This window comes from Thunnus albacares, chromosome 16 (assembly GCF_914725855.1).
Source record: "Thunnus albacares chromosome 16, fThuAlb1.1, whole genome shotgun sequence".
Lineage (NCBI taxonomy): Eukaryota > Metazoa > Chordata > Actinopteri > Scombriformes > Scombridae > Thunnus > Thunnus albacares.
In genome coordinates, this window is record NC_058121.1 from 3,212,805 (window position 1) to 3,228,000 (window position 15,196).

At 39.4% G+C, this 15,196-nt stretch overlaps 2 protein-coding genes across 3 annotated transcripts; both read right to left on the reverse strand.

Annotated features, from left to right (window-relative positions):
* Window positions 1-83: 83 nt before the first annotated feature.
* On the reverse strand, window positions 84-9,030 carry gpr63 (G protein-coupled receptor 63). Its single transcript, XM_044377253.1, has 2 exons — window positions 8,222-9,030; window positions 84-3,952 (listed from the first exon to the last, which is right to left on the reverse strand). The coding sequence occupies exon 2, from the start codon at window positions 3,835-3,837 to the stop codon at window positions 2,605-2,607; it is 1,233 nt and encodes a 410-aa protein (XP_044233188.1). The 5' UTR covers window positions 3,838-3,952; window positions 8,222-9,030; the 3' UTR covers window positions 84-2,604.
* A 1,017-nt stretch (window positions 9,031-10,047) lies between these two features.
* Window positions 10,048-14,851, reverse strand: ndufaf4 (NADH:ubiquinone oxidoreductase complex assembly factor 4). 2 transcript variants are annotated; one of them, XM_044377267.1, is made up of 3 exons: window positions 14,673-14,851; window positions 14,406-14,504; window positions 10,048-12,869 (listed from the first exon to the last, which is right to left on the reverse strand). In XM_044377267.1, the coding sequence occupies exons 1-3, from the start codon at window positions 14,785-14,787 to the stop codon at window positions 12,559-12,561; spliced, it is 525 nt and encodes a 174-aa protein (XP_044233202.1). In that variant the 5' UTR covers window positions 14,788-14,851; the 3' UTR covers window positions 10,048-12,558. The 2 variants fall into 2 exon arrangements, with proteins under 2 accessions (XP_044233202.1, XP_044233203.1); XM_044377268.1 differs by having other exon boundaries at window positions 10,048-12,864; window positions 14,404-14,504.
* Window positions 14,852-15,196: the final 345 nt, after the last annotated feature.

The window sequence follows — 15,196 nt, forward strand, 5'->3', positions numbered from 1 at the left end:
CCATTACCCAACCCTACCATGAGCTAATAAAGGTGACGACTGATTGATCCACAACGGACAAATAAAAGACCCTTTTAAGACAGTTTACCAAGGTAAGAAATGTCTATTTCTTTATTACATTCAACAGTACAGTACACTGAAATTGCACATTTTCACCAGATATAGCAGCATTCTGACTGGCAAATGGACTAATCAATAGGCACATTCAAAACATTTAAATAAAAACACGTTCAAATGTGTCGTGGCCACTTTCTAACCACTTTCAAATTCCATTGAAGCTGATAATTTACATGCCTTGTAAAACAAATTCTATGCAGCTAAAACACACGGTCATTTCCCCACTTCTCATGATTTCAGTGGCAAGAAAATACGTATGATCAAGTCAAACCCAGCAGCGCCTGTCTTTCTAGTACAATATTAAAGCAAAAAACTTCACCCATGGATACTCTGTCACTCAGTGCATTCCAGGAGTTATAAAGTGTTTTCATTTACTTTTATGGTGTCCTTCAGTCGACTGCTTCACTTAAAGATTTCTTGCATTGCCAAGGATGACACAGAGTCACCCTCAGAGAAGAAGTGTGTACTGTGGGTTTAGTAGGTGCAGAGATAGCTATAGTGATAACATCATAGGAGAAAGAGCAGGTTTAGAGAAGGTTGTGTTCTTACCTGCACTGCATTCTGATCTACGTAGTAGGGCTGGATATCAAACCTGAGTACCGATGGAAATGTTTAAACAGTTTGGTGTTCTTGCCGACTTACTCTATGACAAGATAGTTCATTTAAATAATGATTTGGCCAATTTTAGATTGTATTTGGGCATAAAGCTTTTGTGGCTTCTTGGGTTTACACCTCTAACATCTGTGAACTTTTGGTATCATTACAGAGACCGAAGTATTGTATTGGTACTAAAAACAACCATACCCAGCCCTACTGCTGTTGGTGGAGATGAGTGTCTCTACCTCTTTTATAATATATCATTCCCTGTATGGTTGTCTTTCTAGTTGCAGTAAGTCAGGGCAAGGTACTAAGTCAAACACAAACGGACCTGCTGTCTGTTCTGCTATTTGAGACCAAGACCAAACATCCAGTCCAGCTGCCTTTGACTGGGTGCTTCTTCTTGTCCTAAAACCATGACAATCTTCACAGACTCAACAGGCCATTGGACTTCCAGTGTAGTCTAGAAAAAAAGTTCTTATTTTGGTAGAAAACGAAGCATGATACTGCAAGAGTGGTAATGTTCTTCCCCCTTCTACATGAGAAGCAAATACCAGTAAGTGGCATGTTTGTCAGGTGCAGAATAGGTTGATGATGTTGCTGAAGGAGCGAATAGTCAGTCATGTATTTTACAGGTTGCTTGAAATGATCTCTCTTTTAAGCAAATAGCTATTAAACCTTGCAAGACCATAATGAGAAAAATGAAAATTGTATGTTTAACAAGGACTGGATTGCACCAGCTAATCGTAAATCGATCACTAAGTTTGCGTGTTAGTCTTTCTTAAGTTCTTAGTAACTACAACTACTTTCCAACTAGTGACTTACTAAATCAGGGTGCACCATAACGTCTGATCTAATAAACACTTAACACTCAATGTGTTAATCAGTTGCTAGGAAAAATCTGTAGTGTCGTCCAAGAAGCCATCAACCATGTAAACAGGAAGTCACTGAGGAGTAACATAACTTCCAAAAATAACAGTTCTAGGAGCCAAAAGAAATCATGAACTAAACTGCCGATGCTTTGTGAATGTATGCATGACAGTTCCACCTGGCAGTTAGCTGTAAATATTTGATAACAACTAAATTCTATGTAAGACCTAGATTGTCTTCATGAACATCTGGAATGTTAAGTGTTACATGTTAAGTCTACACAGATCCCTGGCTTGATTGTAAGGACCTGACCCAATTAGACTGTATTAAGACAAAAAAAAAAAAGAAAGAAAAACACACAGGGTCGTCCAGCAAATAAGTTGAACCTGGCTCAATTTTTGCTGCGATGAAATGTAACATCATCTGCCAATGCAATGCAGAGGGGGAGGAGAAAATGATGCTGCTATAACTTTCCAGTGTAGGGTTGGGTACAGAACCATTCACTGAAGACTGCTGACATATAGTCAAAAACTCAGGAAAAAGCTAGTAAGTGAACCTTGAGTTCAAAAGTAGTTTATCAGTAAGACAGTCCCTGACTTCAAGTGAAATGTTCCTAATTTTAGACTTTTTATTAAGGTTATTGTATAGTTTTTTGGCAAAGTAAGGTATCAAAAAAGTAGTGTTTTGGTAACTGTATCAAAGTTCAGGTATCGGAACTAGAATTGTAAATTTTATAAACCACTGAGCATATTTTTTTTAGTATCGGATACACTGTAAAACTCATGGATATACTTATATCCATACATCCATACATATTTCATTTTCCCACTGGTACCCTTAGCCACACATCCACACCAACACAGCCCATAGCCTTTAACGAATGCAGTGCTATTTTCTGTCTGAACACCTGCTGTGAGAAGTATACCACCAAACAATAAAACAGTCCCAGAAATGTAAGGTACATCATATCAGTAGATGTGTTTTTAACAGTGTAAAAGTGTTTGAGGGTCGATTGCTCCTTTAAACCACAGAGCGATGCTCTCCACACACGTACACAGCGCTTGGCTGTATGCGCCTCTTGGTGTTGCCTGGCAGCTGAGGAAGAAACTTGAAGTACTTGGGCATCAGATCGAGGCAGGCATCGCGGAACTTCTTGATCCGCCAGTAATAAATGAGAGGGTTGAGGGCTGACTTGAGGTAGCACAACCACAGGACCCATGTACTGATTTGAAAAAAGCTGTCTTTGTGGTAGAAGCCATCACTGAAGGTAGTTACCAAACTGTAGGCAGTGAAGGGTGCCCAGCACACTGTAAACACAGAGAAGAGGATGAGGATGGTGGTGAAGGCACGGGTCTTGAAGCTCATGTCTATGTTCATTTGGAAGGGCCTCTGGAGGCTCAGCAGGCCCAGTTTGCTGGCCTGGCTCAGACAGATGCTGTCCGGGTGGCTGTGGATGCGGATCGCATTGTGGCGGATGGTGTTCAGGATCCCCATGAATGTGTACAGCATGACCATGAACGGTATGAAGAAGAAGACTAGCATTATTATCAATACATAGGCGTGGTAACCAGGATCAATGCTGTAGCCAAAAACACACTGAGGGGCCCTGGGAGGGATCTGTAGGGGAGGGGAACCAACAGCCAGAGGAAAAGAGAAAATGAAAGAGAGTCCCCATGTGACCATTATTAGCACTTTAGCTCTCTGAGGGCTAAGCTTATCTTGTTTCTGAACAATAATAAGAAAGCGATCTATGCTTATTATAAGCAGTATAGCCACTCCCTCCATCACAAAGAACCAAAAGAGCATGGCCGAAACTCGACAGAAAACGTCTCCGAAAATCCAGTCGGTGGTCATGACGGTAACCAGAGCAAATGGCATGTTCAGGATGGCCAGCATCATGTCTGCAAACGCCAGGCTCGCCAAGAGGATGTTGATGGCCGAGCGCATGGCGGATCTCTGGTAAACCATCAGGCACACCACCACGTTTCCCAACAGGGCAACCAGCAGGATGGCGACCATGACAAAGCCAAAGAAGACCTGCAGAGGTAGGCTGACACCTTGCAGGCTCTCTGAGGAGTCTGCTGTTGGTGTGACGGGCTCCAGGGGCACCCGGGAGCCCAGGGAAACGTTTGCCATGGAGATGTTCTCCATCGGCAGCCTCACGGAAAGGTTCAGCAGCCTCGTAACAAGGCAGCAGAGACTGGTGTCGACGTCCCCTGCCTCTGGAAGGGGAACAGTAGCGGAGTGAACCATTCTTCCCCAGGGTGAGCAGGCATCGTCGCTGGTGAGCTCATGCTGAACATGATGCTGTGGATGCAGGTATTCCCAGCTCAACACAACATGGTGGTGTCTTCATGGCTGCCAGACCCTATGATGTACACAAAAATGTAGTAAATCCAAAAATATATCACATAATGTACATGATATTCAATGCCTTTCACTGTGACTGTAACTGAGATTTCCCTCTGACTCCTGAGTAAATCTGAAGACTAAAGTGTTAGTATAAAAATTAAAACCATCTGTGTGAAAGGACCAGATTAAGTTGGCATCCTCTCCATCAAAATTCCCCTTGGAGTTGTAATGACATTAACTGTGAGCCTTTAACTCAGGGTTATATAACTACATCTCCCCGGTTAACTCCATGCTGCCATGATCTCTCTCAAACATACAGGGACCACTGTACGAAAATTAAATGTCACTTTGACTTATACTTGCAAAGGTTTAACCAGAATGAGTGACAAATATAATAATTCAGCTCTCCCTTCAGAATTATTAGTACTGACACAAGAAAATAATCCATGTTTTAAGAATAAAAATTGTTTCAAAGTGTTAGAATTTCTATTGTGGCCATTTCCAGTTGATAAACATGCAAACTACTGCCCTTCCATCACAGGAGCTAATAACAATTTGTTCGACTTGGTGCTTTAATTTTGTACATATCAAAGCATGACAAATTAAATTAGTGCTATAAATAAAGAAAATAATGAAGCGTGGAACCTGCACACTAAAATCTTCCCTTCGTTTTTCTAGACTTTTCTACAGCTCAGCACCTCAGAAACTGGCTGTGGGCTGAATGAGTTTGATGATAACTGTCAAAACCTAAAGCTAATTGGTTTAAAATGTTATAAGGATTTCAATGCTAAACACAATCAAAGTCAATGTGGTTAAAAGAGTAGCTCAACATTTAGGTATGTATTCTTCTTTCTTCAAAGAGGGAGATAAGAAGATTGATATCAATGTCATGTCCGTTTAAGTACAGAGCTGGAGTCAGGAGGTGGTTAGCCTAGCTTAGCATAAAGACTGGAAACAGAGGGAAACAGCTAACTTCTCTATCCAAAAATACCCCTACAAACACCTCTAAAACTCGTTCTATCTTGTTTGTTAATCAATACACAAATATAAAAACAACATTTTGTTGGTGGAGTTACATTCTGGAACTATTTCTTGGTGAACAGCAAGGCGCAGTGACCGTGTACAGCTTTCTGAAGTCTGGTTGTCACAGTGAGGATGACAGGTTTGGTGTCATTGTGCCTGTACAGAGACATATTAAAATCTGTCCTCACTAACTGTAAGACAACCAACACTGCAGCCAGAATATGTTGCCTTGAAGTGCTAGGCAGATGGATACACTGTTTGTCAAGAAATAACTCCAGCACGCAACTCCCACCAAAACTACAAACTGTCATTTTTACATTTCTGTTTGTGTACAATTTAAACGAATTAGATACACAGTGTTAGATACACCAAGCTTTAGAGGTGTTGATAGGTTTCAGCTTGGAAGGAGCCAAGCTAGCTGTTTCCCTCTGTCCTCAGTCTTTATGCTAAGCTAGGCTAACTACATCTTGACTGCAGCACTGTACTTGATATCATCTTCTTCGCTAACTCTGGGAAAGAAAGCTAACACATATATTTTCTTTAGGAATATAACTAAAAATGCGACTGGACAGCATTTGTCTAAAGAGGGGAAAAATAAAGAATCTCCGGTGTTTGCCAGATCCTGTTAAAACAAAGTGCTTTTCTCAACCGCTGCCAGTAACCAACAGTGAGTATTCAACTGGGGACAAGTCAAATACTGCAATAAAAACCCTTATCACTTGTACAAACATTGGACACTTATTTCAGACTGCCTGGTATCATTTACAGTGGCTAAACAGCAAATGCCAAATAAATGTGCTGTAGTGAAGAGCAGCTTTAAAAGAGTCCATTTGTAAGTTCTTAAAATTATTAATTTCCACACAAATGAAGGTTTTTCATTAATTTCTAGCCCCATGTGTGTGAAAATCAAGCGAATTCAATTATAAGCAATTATGTGCACAGTGCAGGTGTTAAAAAGCATATCAGCCTTTTCTGCCACGTAGCCATGCTATAACATAGGTTGGCTGCTGCTTTGATACCCAGATATGTAGTCACTCAACAGATAATGTTATCACATCTGTCACCAAGACAGTCAAGAGAGAAAAAGCTGTAGTAAGGAGATAAACAGGCTGGCAGCAGTGAAGCCGGGAAGACTTTGCTTTATTCATATGGTGATGACAAGCATATCATCTGCCACAATTACCCACTGCTCCATCACAAAGAAGACCTGGTGAATGAGAGCAAATAAGAAACTGGATTAATCTTGGCCCACTTTCTGCTCCATTCACATCACATTTTTTAGAGGAGATGGGCCTTGTGGATCACAATACTATTCTGCAGTGTACCTCTATACGGAAGGTAATACCACATCTCTTCCCATTCCTTTCGTGGCAGAGTGACCTAAAATCTTAAAATTGCCACTTCAGCCTCTGAGCAATCAAGTAAAGCTGAACTAAAATGGATGATCGGGCACTTAGCATTCTGAAAGACTGAGAATTGTTCAAATATGTTGCAATGCAATTACGTATCATAGAATTGTGGAGAGAAATATACTGAGAGCTTTTCAGCCACATCTTGTAACCTTGAATCACTTAGAAGTATACTGAGGAGACAAAAGATTCACTGGCAACCTGCCTAGTGAGTCCAAGTTGATGCTAAAAGATTTACAAGTTAACACAATAACAACCTGTCAGAAAGTACCTGGTCTATTTCAGTTGGTATTGTTGAACACTGGTGATGGATTGATTGATTGTAGTCTGAGACTAGAGTGATATGGAAGCAAAGAAAAGCCGAAATAATTTGAATTTTTTTTATAACTGAATGACTGAATTCAACTACTATGAGGGCTGTCACTTTTTATTTGACAGTCATACAAATGTGGAAAAAAATACTGGATGTACTATAATAATCTGTTCTAATTTTAAATTAACAGTATATGAGCACAACAGGCTATCTGATCCACTACCTTAACAGTAAACTAGGCTACTGTTGTTCTCTTTGCTAGCAAAATTTAGATAATTAGCAAGCTGAGCTGAACAGATAATCATGACTTCAAATCATCTGAGATGTAATGTGAGGGAGCATTTTGGATTAGACATTGTAAACTTCAAATAAATAGTGGATTAGCATAAGGTTGTTAGCTAACTGCACTGTAATGTTAGCTTGCTACTCAAGTCATTCAGCAGAGGCACCGCCAATGAACAGAACATTAATTCTACAGCCTTGTGTAAGAGGCAAATTCAAAGAAATAATGTCTTAATTCCAATTCATTTGAACTTGACTGAAGTTTTGCATTTTTAAGGACATTTAAATTTTCTTTCAAGTTCACAAATTCAGATAGAAAATTCAAGTGTTCAGGGTTTCCAATGTGAGCAACTTGATTTTTTTTTTTTTTATTTGACTTGACCTTAAAAATGATTTTGAGCAACCTGATGCTTTAATTTTCTGTCTGAATTTGTGAACCTTTATCAAAAACAATCAAGTTCTTCAATTTGCGAGACTTTGAAGTGTAACTTCAAAGATGGGAATTCAAACTACATAACGTTAAATGCGGATAGATGATTCTAGAGTCAGATAGTAAAATGTTTCAATGATATTCTGTAGTGATTACATTTCACATTTAGGTGTGATAAGATTTAAATCTCTACGACTCATCTTTGCTGACATATTAACCCATGTAGGAAAGCTTTGTATCAAGTTTGTAATTTAAGTGTTGTTATGCATATAACGTTATGAAATATAAGTCAGATATTGTCAAATATTTCCCAATAAGCTAGCAAGTGGCCATATGTTAAACACATTAATTTATATAAGGTAAATCACATCCAAACATTTCCACAACGGATTATAAATCTGTGAAATGAGCTCCGAGGTGTCCTGAAAGACCAATTTTTTTTCCCGAATGTAGGAAAAATCAGTGCCAAACAAAACTACACCTCGATCAAAGCAGGCCTTCAGTCCATAGACCTCCCACTAAGAGCAGCTGAGGCCAAGGCCAACCCCAGCAGTTCACCATGACACTGTTATAGCTTATTATCATTCAGTCTGTGTAACGTTACAGCCTCATCTGTTCCGTTGTTATGCCACCAAAATGGTTGAGACGACAAACAGTGATTCATGGAGAGTTTACATCTCTGAGGACGAAGAGCAGTGGCTGTTTGTTCGCGCGAAACCACGTCTGTGTCTTACTTTCGTTGTTTAGAAAACGGATCTGAAATATAATGTTTTATTTCTTTTGTCGATCGCCTCTTGCTGTCTTCAAACGCTTCTCTGTTGACATTACCTGCTTCAGTCTCCCATGATGAAGCCCAAGTGTTGAAGCTCAGTCCTCCAAATGGTGCATCTCGCCGCCCCGAAACGATCTTCTCCTCCTCGTTGTAGTGAAGACATAAAAACCAGTTCTTCTATCAAACAAGTCGGCCAGGGATGCTTCTTCTAAACGTGGGCCCTGTGTGGTTTGCGGTGTGTTTTATCAACAGTGCGACGACCAATAATGCCGCCACCTACACAGCTGCAGCCGTAGATGAAGTGAAAGCCGCATTTGGTTGGTCTGGCTTTGTTTCCAGTGCAGCACAGATTATCCACGTTTATAAGGAAGGAGAAAATATGAAGTCGAGTGTTTCCAGGCTTCTCTTTAATCCTTTTCTCCTCATACAGCTGTGAGGTGCGAGCGAGCCGTCCTCCAGTGTGAAATGTACCGGCCTATCTACTGTATGTAACCCAGATAACCATCACACTGATACAAACTACTCTCACTGTGGGGAACTTCCGGCAAGGCAGCGACAATATACACATACCACTTCCTATCTGGACTTCTAAATAAATGTCCCCACAAAGTTTTTTATAACTGCTCTTTCACAAACACAACGTGCTACCCACACGGCCATGATAAAATCATCATCATCATCATAATCATAATAATAATGATAAGTGTAGAAAGAGTACACTGAGTTGAAGTAAGCCTACTGGTTGAGTAAGCTATAAGGCTACTCTAGTGAATGTAATGCATGTGCATGTACCAGTGTAGCAAGAATGTAACCAGTGCAATATATTTCACTCACTACTGTATACCTGAACAGGCTGTATATACTAGACATAACCACCTACTATATACTATATGTGAATAAACATGTCTCCTTTTTTACCATTTAATATTCATCTCAGCACTCTTCACTTCTTTGCACTATTTGTCACCTGTTTACAGTTCACAGAAACGGTTTCACCTGTATATCATCAATCCTTGTGTATATTTCTGAAGATTGTTGTTTTGTTATTCTGTGTAAGTACATTGAGAGCCACTAAACCAGAGTCAAATTCTTTGTATGTGTAAACATACTTGGCCAATAAAGATGATTCTGATATCATCCAGATTACTGTAACAGTGCATGGGCAGACTACTTGTCTTACAAAAGATAAAACACTGTTCTCCACACATGTATCAGTGAAAGTATGAGTTTAGATATCAGAGAGTACTGATATGGTCACCAAGTACAGTTAACTCTTACTACGAAACAAAAATGTTTACCAGAAACTCCCAACACACATCAATAGGCATATTTCCTAAATATTTTTCTATAGCCTGTCTACAGTTAATATTTCTATCTAATATCATAATGTCACAACTCTTTGTAATGCAGTGCGTAGTTTTTTATTTTTATAACATGTACATTATTCTGAAGGCAGAATAATACAGCTTCCGGCAGCATTCGAGCTCTCTGTGGCTACTTTGACGCAGCTTTGTATTCGGTGAGAACTGACACCCACAGAAGCCAGTTACACGGGCAAAAGTGCACTTTTACACCCCCTTTCCAGCGTCATCCAATAGGAACTACAAACCAGGCAAAGGGGTCGTGACTTTATTGGAGGAAGTGCCTTTTGGGGCACGTGCATGTGTGTTGGAGGGGGGGGGGAGTAACCTCAGTGTTATCAAAATGATTACTGTGTGCTTTACGTGTGGTTAAACTATGACAGTTATTTTAATGATTGCATCACCACATTTGATCACAGTGGAAAAGTAAAAGTTCAGATTGAAGGTGCTAGTTTAAAGAACACACGCAACTGCATCTGTAAACATCAGATGCAACACCTGAAATAACATTAAAGACAAAATAATCTTTAATAATTTATTGTAAAAAGTGTGCGTATATGCAGCAAATTCAAGTTCAAGTATCACAACTTCATTCTTATCACCGACAAAAGCTCATGTTGAGCTTGAACGTTCATTCTTGAGCTTGGAAATGGTAGTTTGCCAAAATGGTAATCCTAGATTTGCACAACTCTCTTAAGCCACTTCAAAAATACTCTTGTCCCGCTGTTTTATGATGTGACAACCCTGTGATTAAGGTCTGGTTAGGGTTAGGAAAAGATCATGGTTTGGGTTAAAATGATCATGTGAAACATGGTGTGGGTTGAAGTTACAACTTCCTTACAAATCTCCTGAGAGTTTTCGCAAATCTAGGGTTGCCATCAGAACTTCAAAGCTCTGTCCGATTTGTTCTATCAAGTCAGTTTTTTTTCACAGGATGCTTCTTAAAACACATTAATAAATGCATTTTCAAACTCCCAAATTAATGACATTTAAACCCCTTGCGTTCATTGACAAATGCCAGCCAGTTAAATAACAGAAGTCTATATTTCTATCTGTAAGCTGTTGTTGACAAAAGGCTCTTAATGTGTGAAAGAAAGTGATGTTTAACTTTAGCTTCATGCAGCGATTACTTCCTTATGTTCTTAGTTTGAAAGTATGAACCAGTGTCTCCTTATACAGTGCTTTTTCACAAGTTTTTTCAGTTTTATGCAGACAACAAATTTGTTCAACATCAGTTACAACCATTATCTCAACTGTGACTTTAAAGCTATTAAATGTTAGCTTTCTATTTCCATGAATTGTCTGTGCAGCTGAAATATGTCAAATCTATACTGAGTATGAAGTCATTCTCGACCTTGACTTGAAAAAATAATACTTTGAAAAAAAGAGCTTTCAATTGCATGTCACTGTCTTTGTTGATGAAGCCTGAGATTTTTTTGTTACCAAAGCTACATTGATTTGCAGAGGTTATTTTATTGAACAAAACGGAGTCATCGGTTTTTAACTACCAGCTTATTTTCCAACTTTATCAAAGACCCAAAGCAGAATATCTATCAGAAGTTTTGGTGTGAGCCTTGAGTGGAGCCATCTAGACATTGTAAGGTGCTCTGTTTTCAAAAGAAGACTTTGCCTGCATGTTGTTAGCTTAACAGATTTACACTCACAAACATGGAACACACCCAAATATTAAAATAGAGCAGCTCAGCTGAATGAGTGACTGATGAAACAGCTTCACACAAAGATTTGTTTACTGATTTAACTTGGAGAAGCTGGCTATATATTGTTTATACCTTCACTGGATATATATTCATACAATAGTCTATAGTCTTCTATAACATTAAGGAATAGTTCTGGACATGGTTAGCCTAGCTTAGCATAAAGTCTGGAAGCGAAAACCCCTCACTACTAATTAACATGATGTATCTGTACTAAAAATGTAAAAACAACATTTTGTATTTATGTGCTGGAACTATTTCTTGACAAATCACATCTTATCCATCCACCCAGTGCTTCTGTGCAGCACCACAGCTTCCTCCTAAAACTACATATTGTCAATTTTATATTTCTCTTGGTGTACAAACTCAAGAAATGAGACACGGCATATTACTCAGTGAGCTTTGGAGGTGTTGTTAGGTGTATTTTGTAACTTTGGACAGAGCTACTTAAGCTGTTTTATGCTAAGCTAGGCTAATCATGTCACAAGAAAGAAAGCAAAAATATGCATTTCCCAACTATTCCTTTAAAACAGGGTTTCTCAACCTTTGTTTTGACCTCTGGACTTGTTTTAACATCCCCAAAAATCTCATGAGAATCTGAGTATGAATACTTTTGTATTCTATTCCCGGCAAGGAGGAAGACTTTATAAAGAAACTATATTTATAGATTATTTAAAGCTTCAATAAATGACATTGAGCCTCACTGGATGTCAACCAACAACTATTTGCTATGTAAAGATATAGTGGAGTAATGGTGACCTGAGCAGTGAATGAAGTCACACTGTCTCTGTGTGTGTTGTTGTCTGAGCTTCTCTGTTCTCTGTTCTGGTAGCTACACCGGCCACGCCTGCATGTTGGTACATGTAAGTTCCTCCATGTCCTCCACGTCCATTGCCAAGATGGCAGCCGCATCACAAACTTTCCCAAATTACAGCTCAACAGTACACTAAAATATGTTTCTGAAAGCATTTGAGGTGAGAAATAAGCAATGCATTAACAGAATCTTGATCTATATTTGATCAGCTCTGCCTAGTTTGACAGTTTGATCTGAGTTTCGTCAGTTGTTGGCTTTTCTTTCGCGTTTGTTTTGGTCTGAGATGTTGGTGCTATAGTGCGACATCTAGTGGATGAATGTCATATATTGCAACTTTAAATATTTGTATCTATTAATCATTGTATTGTTTTCATTTTTCTTTCTTTGTTAAATATCAAAGCTTGAGAAACTCTGCTTATCAGTTTCTATCAAGTCACTCTCCCAATGCACTTTATTGACATACATAAATAAATCAGGTGTTAATAATCACCATGAATCCAGTCCTAAGAAGCCTTTATCTGTTTGGCACTGTCAGTCTTGGGCGGAATGATCTGAACCTGGAAGGGCATGAAGAACTGTAGAAGAGCCTTTGTGTCTTTCAGATCCAGACAATATTCTTGAGCGATCTTTTCCGGCGTCCATGTCTGGGGTTGACGCTGGTAGCTGCTGAGGGCCTTCAGAGCCTCTGCGATTGTCAGTTTGCCTTTAGGAACGTCTGTGAGCTCCACCACGCTGTACAGGTCACCCGGCATGCTGTATCTCAGAGGCCTGCGCTCCGCTTCTTTCCCCACTGTCACCTCCTTGGATGCCTGTGAGAAGGACAACATCGAGTAAAAAAATGAGTCTACAATACTTAACAGCACTTCACACTTAAATCGGGAAGAGAGTTAGACAAAGACCACACTATGTCTATGAAATATGGAGCCAACCAATACTTTGGTCCAGAGAATGGTGTCTAATTAACTACTGGATAAGATCATAGTCACGGTGTCACAACTATAAATGCTCTCTTATGTTTCTAGTGAGGCTGCTAAATGTCCTGACAAAAATACTGTAAACATCTAAAAAATTAATTAAAAACTCACTAATCAAGCCCATTCAAGACATTAAGCAGAATAGAATGAATCTATCAAAAGAATATGAGGAGTTATGGGGAGAGTTATGCTGACTTTGGTTCCAATAAATATCTGAACTATCATTTTCAGAAAGTAGAGAATCAAGCTAGCAAAACTACAGTCTTGGTAAGTACTGGACAAATTGAAATTTTGACCTGATGTTACATGAAATCTTCCAGTAATCATGAATGTCTGTACCCAATTTTGTGCCAATCTTTCATGTAGATGTTGAGAAACTGTACTGAATGAATGAATATCCAACAATAGTTGCTAAAGATATTTTAATCTGGACCAAAGTGGTGAACCAGCATGACTAAAGACAACATGAGATGATAAACAGGCTGCAGAGCATCAAGGATCTTTCACTAGCATGACAAGAAGAGACCAAGAGCCGGAAACTGTTACATGACCGTCCTCCAGTGTTCTAGAGACAATCATTTAGAGTGTTAACAACAGGGAATTACAACATATCCCATAACAATCATTTCCTGTTTATCTGAAAGACCTCAGACACACAAATACATCCTGTTCCGCTCTCACTGATGGTTCATTGTTGACTCTAAAAGTTCTGAAAAAAACTGTATAGATAGATAAACTGAAGGAAACATTATAATATGTCTAAAAGGTATATAATAAAGTGTCTCCTTGGCATAAATTCTTTCAGTCTGTGAAAAGATTCTATTTTCTACATTGTAGAAAAACATTGAAGACATCAAAAATATCTTTCATATTCCTCCAAGTGGCTGAGCGAATGCCAAGAGTGAGCAAAGCTGTCATCAAGGCAAACAGTGGCTACTTTGAGGAGTCTAAAATATGAAACATATTATGGTAACACTTTTTTTGTTTATTACATGATTCTATATGTTATTTTATAATTTTGATGTCTTCAGTATTGTTCTACAATAAAGTAAATAGTAAAAGTAAAGAAAAAACAATGAATGAGTAGGTGTGTCTTAATTTTTGACTAGCACTGCATATTCTTCAATACATGAGCTACTGTTAATGACATCTACTTAGTTCATTAGGAGTAGTGGGAAACATCAGGTTAGTTTTGCTTCATCATACTGAAGCCTACACGTCACCCCCGCCCTCCCCCCACCCACCACCACCACCTACCCCACCCCCAAATGACCATTAACTGTTTAGAACAGAGAACTTCCCAATGTAATTCTTATCAGATGATATTTAAGATGGCTGTAATAGAGACAGACAGGGTCGGGGTCTCAGCCTGACCTCTGCTGCTGCTGCCGGGTCTGTGGACTCCACATACACGGTCTTGAGGAGTGCGAGCAGCGGGTCGTTCTTCTGGTGGACCGAATCCGCCGTTCCCGCCTCTGAAACACACAACAGGGAACAGCGTTAATAGGGACATTGTTCTTGAGATTAATCTGGAAAGCTTCATTCGTCAGTGTGAGTCAGAGAAACCAGCCCGGTGGGCATGACCTCAGAGGAGACGGTTACACAAGTTATTATTGTTGTTAGCGGAGCTGTGAGCCACTCACCCTCAGTGCTGCCGGCGTGTCGGGGCGCTGCTCGCGGCTTCTCCTTTGAGATTTCTCGGTGTACTCTGTTCTCTATGTTGACATTTCTGAACATACGCGCGACCCGAGCCCCCATGTTTCACTATCACTCCTCACACCGGTATCAATAAAGGTTATTCAAACTGTCCACGGCGAGCGAGAAGGTTCGTTTGACCACTAATAAGCGAACATAGAAATAAACAGCGACACCATGTGGCCGGAAGGGTTTATTTAATCTGATGGGGAAAAATAGATGTAATATTGGTCACATGCATACAAGTACGTAGAGTGAAATGATGTTGCGTCAAACTCCCAGACAGTGCACAATACAAGTACAAGAAATTATAAAAGCTAAGGTAATATTTACAAAATCTATATCTGTGAATGGAAGAGCCAACAATAAAACCATAACAAATAAAATTACTGATAAAGAGCAAAAGGGTAAACACGGTTGTAAAGTTAGCAGCAGATAAGCTGACAACAGTATTTAAATAGCAGTTGTGCAA